Here is an 11,665-nt window from a genome sequence, read left to right as displayed (position 1 = left end):
ACTGATTTCCTTTTGGATGGACTGGTTTGATCTCCTTGCAGTCCAAGAGACTCTCAAGAGTCTTCTCCAACACCACAGTTCAAAAGCATCAATTTCTTTGGCGCTCAGCCTTCTTTATGGCCCAACTCTCACAGCCATACATGACTAATGGATAAACCATAGCTTTGACCAGAGAGCCCTTTGTCAGCAAAGTAATGTCTCTGCTCTTTAATATGCTGCCTAGGTTTGTCATAGCTTTCCTTCCAAGAAGCAAGTGTCCATTGTTTCTCCGTCTATTTGCCATGAAGTGATGGGATTGGATGCCAAGATCGTTTGTTTTTTAATATTGTTTTTTTTTTAATTTTATTTTTAAACTTTACATAATTGTATTAGTTTTGCCAAATATCAAAATGAATCCGCCACAGGTATACATGTGTTCCCCATCCTGAACCCTCCTCCCTCCTCCCTCCCCATACCATCCCTCTGGGTCATCCCAGTGCACTAGCCCCAAGCATCCAGTATCGTGCATCGAACCTGGACAGGCATCTCGTTTCATACCTGATATTTTACATGTTTCAATGCCATTCTCCCAAATCTTCCCACCCTCTCCCTCTCCCACAGAGTCCATAAGACTGTTCCATACATCAGTGTCTCTTTTGCTGTCTCATACACAGGGTTATTGTTATCATCTTTCTAAATTCCATATATATGCATTAGTATACTGTATTGGTGTTTATCCTTCTGGCTTACTTCACTCTGTATAACAGGCTCCACTTTCATCCACCTCATTAGAACTGATTCAAATGAATTCTTTTTAATGGCTGAGTAATACTCCATTGTGTATATGTACCACTGCTTTCTTATCCATTCATCTGCTGATGGACATCTAGGTTGCTTCCATGTCCTGGCTATTATAAACAGTGCTGCGATGAACATTGGGGTACACGTGTCTCTTTCCCTTCTGGTTTCCTCAGTGTGTATGCCCAGCAGTGGGATTGCTGGATCATAAGGCAGTTCTATTTCCAGTTTTTTAAGGAATCTCCACACTGTTCTCCATAGTGGCTGTACTAGTTTGCATTCCCACCAACAGTGTAAGAGGGTTCCCTTTTCTCCACACCCTCTCCAGCATTTATTATTTGTAGACTTTTGGATTGCAGCCATTCTGACTGGTGTGAAATGGTACCTCATAGTGGTTTTGATTTGCATTTCTCTGATAATGAGTGATGTTGAGCATCTTTTCATGTGTTTGTTAGCCATCTGTATGTCTTCTTTGGAGAAATGTCTATTTAGTTCTTTGGCCCATTTTTTGATTGGGTCATTTATTTTTCTGGAGTTGAGCTGTGGGAGTTGTTTGTATATTTTTGAGATTAGTTGTTTGTCAGTTGCTTAATTTGCTATTATTTTCTCCCATTCTGAAGGCTGTCTTTTCACCTTGCTAATAGTTTCCTTTGATGTGCAGAAGCTTTTAAGGTTAATTAGGTCCCATTTGTTTATTTTTGCTTTTATTTCCAATATTCTGGGAGGTGGGTCATAGAGGATCCTGCTGTGATGTATGTCAGAGAGTGTTTTGCCTATGTTCTCCTCTAGGAGTTTTATAGTTTTTGGTCTTACGTTTAGATCTTTAATCCATTTTGAGTTTATTTTTGTGTATGGTGTTAGGAAGTTTCAAGCCAGCTTTTTCAATTCTTTTTTTACTTTCATTGAGAGGCTCTCTAGTTGTTCTTCACTTTCTGCCATCAAAAAGCGATGTCATTTGTGTATCTGAGGTTACTGATATTTCTCCCAGCAATCTTGATTCCAGCTTGTGCTTCATCCAGTCCAGCATTTCTCATGATGTACTCTGCATATAAGTTAAATAAGCAAGGTGACAATATACAGCCTTGACATACTCCTTTCCCAATCTGGAAGCAGTCTGTTGTTCCACGTCCAGTTCTAACTGTTGCTTCTTGACCTGCATATGGATTTCTCAGGAGGCAGGTAAGATGGTCTGGTATTCCCATCTCTTTCAGAATTTTCCACAGTTTGTTGTGATCCCCACAGTCAAAGGCTTTGGCATAGTCAATAAAGCAGAAGTAGATGTTTTCCAGGAACTCTCTTGCTTTTTCTATGATCCAATAGATGTTGGCAATTTGATCTCTGGCTCGTCTTATCTTTTCTAAATCCAGCTTGAACATCTGGAAGTTCTTGGTTCACGTACTGTTGAAGCCTAGCTTGCAGAATTTTGAGTGGCAGTTTAGGATATTGATTTAATAAATTTTTTTAATATAAGAGGTTACAGGTAAATTTCTAACTAAGCCTTTTCACTTTATCCCATAAATTTTAGAATGCTTAGTTTTCATTTTCATTAATCTCAAAGTCTTTTCTTATTTCTTTTGTGATTTCTTCTCTGACCCATTTGTTATTTGCACATATTTGTGAATTCTCCAAATTTCTTTCTGTTAATCATTTCTAACTTTATTCTGTCATAGTCTGAGAACATACTTTGCATGTTTTGAATCCTTCTAACCTTTTGTGGCTTGTTTTGTGGCTTAAAGTATGGTTTATCCTAGAAGATGCTTCATGTTGCTTGAGAAGAATGTCTATTCTACAGTTGTTGAGTGCTCTAGAGATATTTGTTACATCTCATTAGTTTTCAGTATTATTCAAATGTTTTATTTCCTTTGAGTTTTTGTGTTTAGTTCAGTTCAGTTCAGTTCAGTCACTCAGTCGTGTCCAACTCTTTGTGACCCCATGAACCACAGCACGCCAGGCCTCCCTGTCCATCACCAACTGCTGGAGTCTACCCAAACCCATGTCCATTGTGTCGGTGATGCCATCCAACCACTTCATCCTCTGTCATCCCCTTTTCCTCCTGCCCTCAATCTTTCCCAGCATCAGGGTCTGCTAGGATTCCCATTAGTGTATATTGGTAGACTTGCTGTTTCCTACAAGTTTCTGAGGCTCTGCTCCTTTTTAAAATTATTTTGCCTTTCTGTTCCTAAAAATAGTTAATCGATGTATCTTCAAGTTTGCTGATTCTTTCTTTTGCTAATTGAAATATGCTCTTGAGTTCCTTTAGTGAATTTTTCATTTCATTATTGTATTTTTTAATTCTGGAACTTTTATTTTTTATATTAATTTCTGTCTTTATATTGCTAATAATTTTGGAAATATCACTTTCATACTTTTTACATGAGCCCCTTTATTTATTTAAACTTTTTACAATAGCTGATTTAATAAGCCTAATGTCTGAGATTTCTTGGGGATAGTTTGTATTGACTTCTTTTTTTTTTTCTTGTGCTTGAGCTGCACTTACCCATTTCTTTACAATATTATGACTTTGTGGAAAGCTGAACATTTAAAATAATATATAATGCTGAAAATCAGATCCTACTCTCCTCCAAGAGTTTGTATTGTTGCTGTTCATTTAGTTACATTTCACAACTAATTGTGTGAAGTTGTATTCTTTATTGTGAAGGACTGCTGAAGGCTCTGCTTGATTAGCTTAGTGTTCAACTAATGAATGGACAGAGATTTCCTTAAATGCATTAAAACAACGTCTCTCAGCCTTCATCAGAGGTTCTGTGTGTTTGCTGGGGCTTTCTGTTAACACTCCAACAGGCAGTTGACAACTCTACCTTAGCCTTCACTTACTGATTGTGTGCAGATCATCAAGGTGAGACAAAGGTGTTACTGGGATCTTCTCATGCCTTTCCTGGGCATGTACATTGTGCTATATACATGTATGGCCTTCCAGATTCCCAGAAATATGTCATAGCTTTTAAAATTTCCCTTTGACATCTCCTTTCACAGTTTTTCTTTAAAGATTTTTGGCCATCAGTCTCTTGTTAGCTTCAACTGATAGTGCTACCATAGGTAGCTGTGATTTCAAAAAATTGCCATTGACTGTTTTTGACAAATTCCCTAGGGATAGAGTTGCTCACAGAAAGCAGAGCTCTGCATCAGATAAATATAATCACTAAGATTGGAGCATTTCTTATATTTTTTGGACATTTTAAAAATATTCAGGTTTACTGTGATATAGTCACATACAATAAAATCCATTCCCTTTGTTTTTTGTTGACATATAGTTGATACACAAAGTTGTGTTAGTTTCAGGTGTACAGCAAAGTAATTCAGACAAACATACGTATATATAGGCTTCCCCAGTGGCTCAGTGGTAAAGAATCTGCATGCAATGCAGGAGATGGAGACAAGGGTTCAATCCCTGGGTCAGGAATATCCCCTGGAGGAGGTCCTGGAAACCTACTCCAGTATTCTTGCCTGGAGAATCCCATGGACAGAGGAGCCTGGTGGGCTACAGTCCATAGGGTTGCAAAGAGTTGGACACGACTAAAGCAACTGAGTGCATGCGTGTGCACATGCATGCGCGCACACACACACACACATACACGAACATGTATCTTTCTGAATTTGAGTTTTCTCCTGCTAAATGTTCAGGAATGGGATGGAGAAAAGACTCAAAGTAAAAAGGGATGAGGTACATGGAAACCCCAAAAGAGAATGCCTAGTTCTCTGTGTGGTTGTGGCCTTTACTTAGCTGGGGATGTTACTCACTTACCAAGTAAGTTACTACACTTACTTAGGTGGAGGGGACTATCAAGAATTCTAATTTCATCATGTGGGAAACCTTTTAGGTTAAGAAGAATTATGCTTCCTATACAGCAAGCTATCAGAACTAACACACTTCAAAATGTAAATTTATTCATCCTTTTTCATGGATGCTCAGAGTTTCCCACACAAATATTGATTTCTACATGTTCAACAAAATGCCACCATCAGGCAGGTCTACCATGGACTGTATATCTGTGGGCAGAGTCCTCTAAGTCGAGTATTCATCTTCTCCCCCTTGTACTGACAAGTTGAACAGGAGACACTGCTTTGCCAGCCTTCAACTTAAGACAGAACCTAATTGTCTCCTGGATTTGATCAGAGAGGGTCTTTGGAAAGTTTAACAGGTCAGAATGAACTTGATTGCCAGACAGAAACCAGCATGCCAAAAATAAAGCATTAACCAAAGCCAAAAAAACAGTGTTGGCTGAGGCATGACTTGGTATGGGGCTCTAGGTATTTTGAACAGCCGGGTTTGATGGAAGCAATTAGGAACAGCAGTAATTGCCTGTCAGGCAACATTGCCATTTGCTGAGGACAGAGCTGATACTTTTAGACACAAAGGCTGTTGGGCCTCCATTGTAGCCTTTCATACTTTTGGAGACTGTCTTCTGGTTTCCATTACAATGAAGCTCAAGCTGCCGACCCCATTAAAGTGTCAAGGTGGGAGGGAAACAAGGTCTTGAAAAGAGTCTTTCAAGGCTATTGCCATGGTTGGTTTTATTTAAAGAGTAAGGTTCCCATACACACTTATTTTACCTTTTCTTTCCCTTAAGTGATGAAAGCACCAAGTCCCTTAGCCCTATCACCAAGGAGCTGAGGAGCTGAAGATTTTGTTCTCTGTGCAGCAGGGCTATAGTCAGATCCAATCTGTTTCCTTCTGTTCCTCCGTATACGTAGAATACGGAGTTCAGGTGCCCCAGAGCAACTTTTCTGCACAAGTCCTTTAACCAGTGACTCTCAACCATTCACACAGTTTTAAAAACCCAATTCCACAACTAGAAATGTTGTGGTAATCTGGAATTCCCCTTTCCCTCCTCTCTTCAGAAATACTCGATCATAAGCAGCTATTCTTTCATCAGATTATTTTCAAATTCAGAGCCAAGTAAAAAAGAAAAGTATCCAGCCTCAGGGCTAGAAAGGATTGCAGTAATACATGTAATGTGTTCTTAGGAAGTATAGGCTTGCTAGTAAAGAGGCAACCTTAAGCTCCCTAGAGAATAAGTAAAATGCCCAGGCACATTCACAGGCAGTATAAGCATTGCCAATATTAGAGTCACTCTTTACTTTGGAGAATGTAATTGAAACAAACCAAAAGAGAAACACTGATCTGGAAGCCTGGAAACTTGGGTCTCATCATAGTATTTACCTTTTATAAGCTATGCATCCTAGAGCATAATTTTAACTTTGTTTTGTTTAGAACTATACAACCAGGACCTAAAAGATTACCTGGTACTTAGCAGGCACTTGGCAGATACATGCTGTTTAGATTTTTTTTTTTGAATCTCAGAGTACTAATCAGCAATATGGGGCTATACTAGTTTTCCAAGGTTTCCATAACCAAGTATGACAAACTAGGTGGCTCAAAATGACAGGAATTTTTCTCTCTCAATTCTGGAAGACAGAAGTCCAATACTAGGATGACAGTAGGTCCATGTTCCAACTGAAGTCTGCAGGGGAGAATTCATCCTTGCCTCTTCCTAGCTTCTGGTGGTGGCTGTCAGATCTGGCTATTTCTTGGCTTGGCTTATAGCTGCATCACTCCAATCTCTGGCTCTGTTGTTACATGGCATTCTCTCTGTGTTTTCTTTTTCCTCTTTTTGTAAGGACACCAGTCATGGATTAAGGATCCACCCGCTATGGTATGAGCTCATCTTAACTAATTACATCTGCAACAATCCTATTTCCAAAGAAGTTCACACTCTGAGGTGCTGCTGGTTAGGACTTCAACATATCTTCTGCAGGGACACAATTCAACTCATTACAGGGATAATTCATGTTGTCTAATCCATCTCAGCATTTGTTATGAGGACTCAGTAGGATAATGCATGGGAAAAGTCTTTAAAATTACAAATTATTATTCACATACCTGGAAGAGTTTCTTCCCCTTACTATTTACTGTGAGGATGCAGTAATATTACATGAAACTTAAACTGTCAGCTTTAATACTTCATAGGTCATTACCAGTATGCTCACCTGCACTGCAGGACACATGGGTTTGATCCCTGGGTCAGGAAGATCCCCTAGAGTAGGAAATGGCAATCCACTCCAGTATTCTTACCTGGGAAATCCCATGGACAGAGGATCTTGGTGGGCCACAGTCCATAGGGTCACAAGAGTTGGACCTGACTTAGTGACTAAACCACCACCAGCACTAACACACAAACTCCACTTTAGACTGTGAAGTCGCCAGAGAAAGAGCTACTATCCCTATTCTAGAGGTGAAAAAACTGAGACATTAAATTAAATGATATAATCAAAGGCACATGGTCTGAGAGCGAAAGAATTGCTACTATATGTCAGGGTGTCAGCCTCCTGGTTGTGATACTTTTTAGCTCAGCATAATGCTAGGATGACAATTCCTCCTGGGAGCTTTCATTTTCTCAACATTTGGTAGCCTGCTGCAGAGAACCAGAGTTCATTACCTGATCAACCAAAACTTGAGGTATTATGAAACTTCTGTTCAACTGGATCTCTCTCTCTGTACTGTGGTGCTGGAAGTGCAATGCAGGGAAGAGAGAAGGGAATGGTTAAAAAAAAAAAAAAAAAAAGGATGAGGGTAAGGAGTAATTACAATGAGTAGGTGAACTCACAACTCAGCCAACAAGGCATGAATTAAGTGTGGTGTATAGGATAATTAGCAGCCATTTAGTGCAGGAAAATTGCTACCAGCTGTTCAAAACCCAAGACTGTGGGACTGATCTGTAAATGGTTATCTGAATAAGCAGGCAGACAGCTAAAACATGAAGCTGTGCCCCAGGTCCGAAAGGCTGTGTTTTGTTTTCCAGAGAAAGCCTTGTCCTAGATGAATCCATTATGCTTATTAATTACTGTTAATGCAAACTTAATGGCCTGACCAAAGGCTCCCAGAGAACACTGGGTCATAGATCTGTGGGGAATTAGACCAATAAAGGGGAAAACAGGAACGTCAGAGGCTTGAAATCCACAGACTATTCTCAATATGGACCTCCAACATTTTTCATGAGAGCCCAGTCAACAAACACAATCTTATCCGTCAAATGCCTGTTCCTCATTTCCCTCTGCCTACCTCTCAGCAGATTAGTGTAAGCACTATTCCAAACAGTCTGAGACCTACCTTCAATTTAGCACCCAAATGCAGTTGATTTACTTGGGAACCTACAGAATAACAGCTACAAAATATAGGCATAAAATATACAAGATGACCCTAGAATGTCTTATCATGCCTGAAAGCAAGGGCACTGTCAAAGACTATGAAAGTCAAGTCAGAAGGTCAAAAGTCAGCTCAAAGAGGCTACTGCTGCTGCTGCTAAGTCACTTCAGTTGTGTCCAACTCTTCGTTCATGGGGTTGCAAAGAGTCAAGACACGACTAGGCATGCACATATGCAACAACATAAAAAGAGAGACAAAAGGATGTTTATTCCTCCTGATAAAACAACACATCACTACCTGTAAAAGATCCTTGTAAAAAGTCACACTAGATCAAACTTCTAGAGCTAAATACCAATTTAAGGAAATGCAAAGAACATAGAAACATGTCAAATGCTACTACAGGCATGCAATCAGAAAAATCCAGGATGTGGGAAATTCCACAGGACAAATTATTTGGCTTCTTCAACAAATAAATTATAGTGAAAGGAAAAAATAGGGAAGGGAAACTGTGACTGATTGAATTCTTGGCCTCTGTTATTCACCCCTTTCTACATTCACACCCAAGCCATGCCTTACTGTGGGAAGAGAGCACCTCTTTGCCTTTGAATCTAAGTTTGGCATTGAGAAGTGCTTAAATAAAAGAATTCAGTAAAAGTGACAGTGAAAGCTCTGGTCTAAGGCCTTAAGAGGGCTCTTAGGTTTCCACTCAATCTCTTACACTCCAGCTCTTGCCTGGGGAAGAGTTTCCCCCCTTCAGCCTGGACAGTGAGCACATCAATGGCAATAGCAATGGACTGACAACAGGAAGCCACAGTCCAATATTCTAGACAAGATGTACAACCCCGAGAAGGGAAAAGCATCCTCTCCACTCCTACTCACAACATGATCTGCCACCACAACCACAGCTATGACTACATTACATTTCCTGACTTCTCTAAAGATGGAGTGAACCCTGAAGAAAGCGATTAAAGAACAAGAAAGAAAGAGTGAAATATCTCATTCAAATACACTTAAAATAATTTTTAGTTTCCAATCTAATCTGTCTAGTTACCAAAGTTAGTAAAATACATCCATGAACTGACTCCTGTGACAGAATCTTTTATTATTGTGGCAAAGAAAAATAGAACATGTCTTCATCGTCACAGGTTAAAATATTTATATAGAATGTCTCTGGATAGAGACATAAATGGGTAGAGATGAATATGAATATTTCTTATATGCAACTCTCCTGCAAGAAGGTCAACTGCTTTTGAACTTGGGATATTAGTTCAGGTTCCAAGTTTGAGCTCCTTCCCTGTAAGAAGTCCTGAGGAAACAAGGTGCTCCATGTCAGCAACCTGGCAGGACCTTGGGATCCAAATGTTGGGAGTCAGGGGGATCAATACACTTTAATCAAAAAGGCAGATGTGCTCAGTTGAATCCTTTAACTTTTAAGGTCAGAATTTATTGTGGAAATTTTGTAGTCTGGAGCAAGATGGGGAACATAAGAAAAGATTCTCTGCTATAGGTCTTCACTTTCTTGCCAGAGAAAACCAACTGGGAGAAACATTAAAAGAACAGGGCCACACTTGAACCACCAACCCAACAGCCCCCAGAGTCACTTCATTTAGTAGTTTATCTAGAAGTTGTTAAGTTATGTGATGGTCTCTCCCATCCCAGGAACTTCAGAGCTTATAAACCATGGAAGGTCATGAGTTCCAAACATGGCTTTAGCAATCTCAGGTCCCATGTGTTCTTCCAGAACCTTGCCACTCCCCATCAAGAAGTAGAATCTATTTTCCCTCCCTTGGGTTGAGCAAGACATTATGGCTAATTTGATGAATATAATTCAGTGGAAGTGACACTGTGTGACTGAGCTGTGGTATTAGTCTTGTCTTGTCCTTGGACCGGGATTTACACCATCAGCTCCCCTGGTTCTTAGGGCTTCAGACTCAGATTGGAATTACACATCTGGTTTTCTGGGTCTCCAGCCTGAGATGGCAGCTTATGGGACTTCTCAGTCTCCATCATCTTTCTCCCTCTCTCACTAAACACACACGCACACATCCTTTTTGTTCTGTTTACCTGGAGAATCTTACTAATACAAGTATTTATTGAGCAATTACTAAATGTAAATCCAATGCTCTAAACACGAATGATCTCATTTAATCTTCATATCAGGGACTTCCCTGGCGGTCCAGTGGTGAAGACTATGCACTTTCAACATAGGGACTTGTGTTCAATCCCTGGTTGGAGAACTAAGATTCCACATGCTGTGAGGTGTGGCCAAAAAAAAAAAAAAAAACACCCAGAAATAATCTTCACACCCAACTGGAGATAGAAACTATTTTCTCTTTCACATTTTACACATGAGAAAACTGAGAAACAGGGGTTAAGCTATTTGCCAAGTTCACAAAGCCAGTTAACTAGCAGAGCAGGGGTTCAAACAGACCAGTTCAGGTGCCACACTCTGGAATTTCTTTAGGTGGCCTTTTAAATCTCAGATACTTTCATCTAGAAAAAACAACAACAGACAGCTTGGGTTAACAAAAGTAGTTTTAAATGCAACTTATTTCATGTAAATGTGTTTGAATTTCTCCATGACTGTTCTTGACTGCATCCTGGCCTAGACACTAGACCTAATTAATCATCTCTTTGGGTCCCCTTATTCTTTGTGGCAGCTACAATCCCCTTCTAGACACAAAACCTTCAAGTCCTGCCCTAAGAGGAAAGCCAGGGGAGAAAAGGAGGGGTCTTGTTCCTGTTTGAATCAATTGTTTACTTAACCCTGTGGCTGAATTATAAACAGTTTGTTGGTTTTTTGTTTTTTTTTTTTTTTTAAGGCTAAGGAGAGTTAAATTGGTTCAACGTAATGACTTAGAAGGGAGAGGGCTAAAGTCTGTCTGGGATTTCAAATGTGCAGGAATGTGTTCATCTTTTTTCCATATGTTTTGGCTTTTCTTTCATACTATATTAAAAGTAGCTATGAAGAAGGGGAAGAATGAGAGAGGTAGAAGAGGAGATGGAGATGAATATGAGGGGAGAGGGAGAAAAATGAAGGAGGAGGAAAAGAAGGAAGCAGTTCCAGACACATTGCCCAACCCTTTAGAGATTCTAAATATAAAGTTCATGTTTGTTATACCTGGGGAAGAAGCTGATAGTCTCAGTTAAGGCAGCACTGAAATATTCACATTACACTGAAATTACTGAAAGACTTGCAAACCAGTTGGTTAATACCCATTGCTCCCAGCCTCCTGAGTGCTCCACTGTCACACTTCCTATGATGGAGACCTCCACACCACCTAGCAACCAAAGGGCAAACTTGATACTGCAGAGGGCTCTTGGGACCCGCTCCATTACTGAGGTGGCACTGCCCGATCTTCCTGCCTATTAGTGTTAGTCACAAAGTTCTGTCTGACTCTTTGTGACCCCATGAATTTAGCCCACCAGCTCCTCTGTCCATTACATTCTCCAGGCAAGAATACTAGAATGGGTAGCAATCCCTTCTCCAGGGGATCTTCCCAACCCAGGGATAGAACCCATGTCTCCTCCACTGCAGGTGGATTCTTTACCGTCTGAGTCACCAGGGAAGCCTCTTCCTGCCTACAGTTTGTTAAATATTTTAACTATCATTTCTGGACAGAAATACCTATCCTGCAGCCTTGGAATCAGGTTGTTATTATCTTAAGTTTTCCTTGCTTTGTTCACCTTTGACTGTCCCTGGCTGAGCATCCAATGGTCTGA

At 40.1% G+C, this 11,665-nt stretch overlaps 1 protein-coding gene across 1 annotated transcript in view; it reads right to left on the bottom strand.

Moving 5' to 3' along the window:
• SLIT3 (slit homolog 3 (Drosophila)) overlaps window positions 1-11,278 on the bottom strand; it is a 928,626-nt gene extending 917,348 nt beyond the window's left edge. Inside the window, exon 1 of the mRNA XM_010854582.1 lies at window positions 11,159-11,278. Within this exon, the coding sequence (XP_010852884.1) occupies window positions 11,159-11,278 (120 nt within the window). The remainder of the gene's footprint in view (window positions 1-11,158) is intronic.
• Between the last annotated feature and the right edge of the window lie 387 nt (window positions 11,279-11,665).

The sequence above is a fragment of the Bison bison genome, unplaced genomic scaffold, assembly GCF_000754665.1.
Source record: "Bison bison bison isolate TAMUID 2011002044 unplaced genomic scaffold, Bison_UMD1.0 scf7180017864343, whole genome shotgun sequence".
Taxonomy (NCBI): Eukaryota; Metazoa; Chordata; class Mammalia; order Artiodactyla; family Bovidae; genus Bison; species Bison bison.
This window is presented reverse-complemented; position numbering and strand designations above follow the sequence as displayed.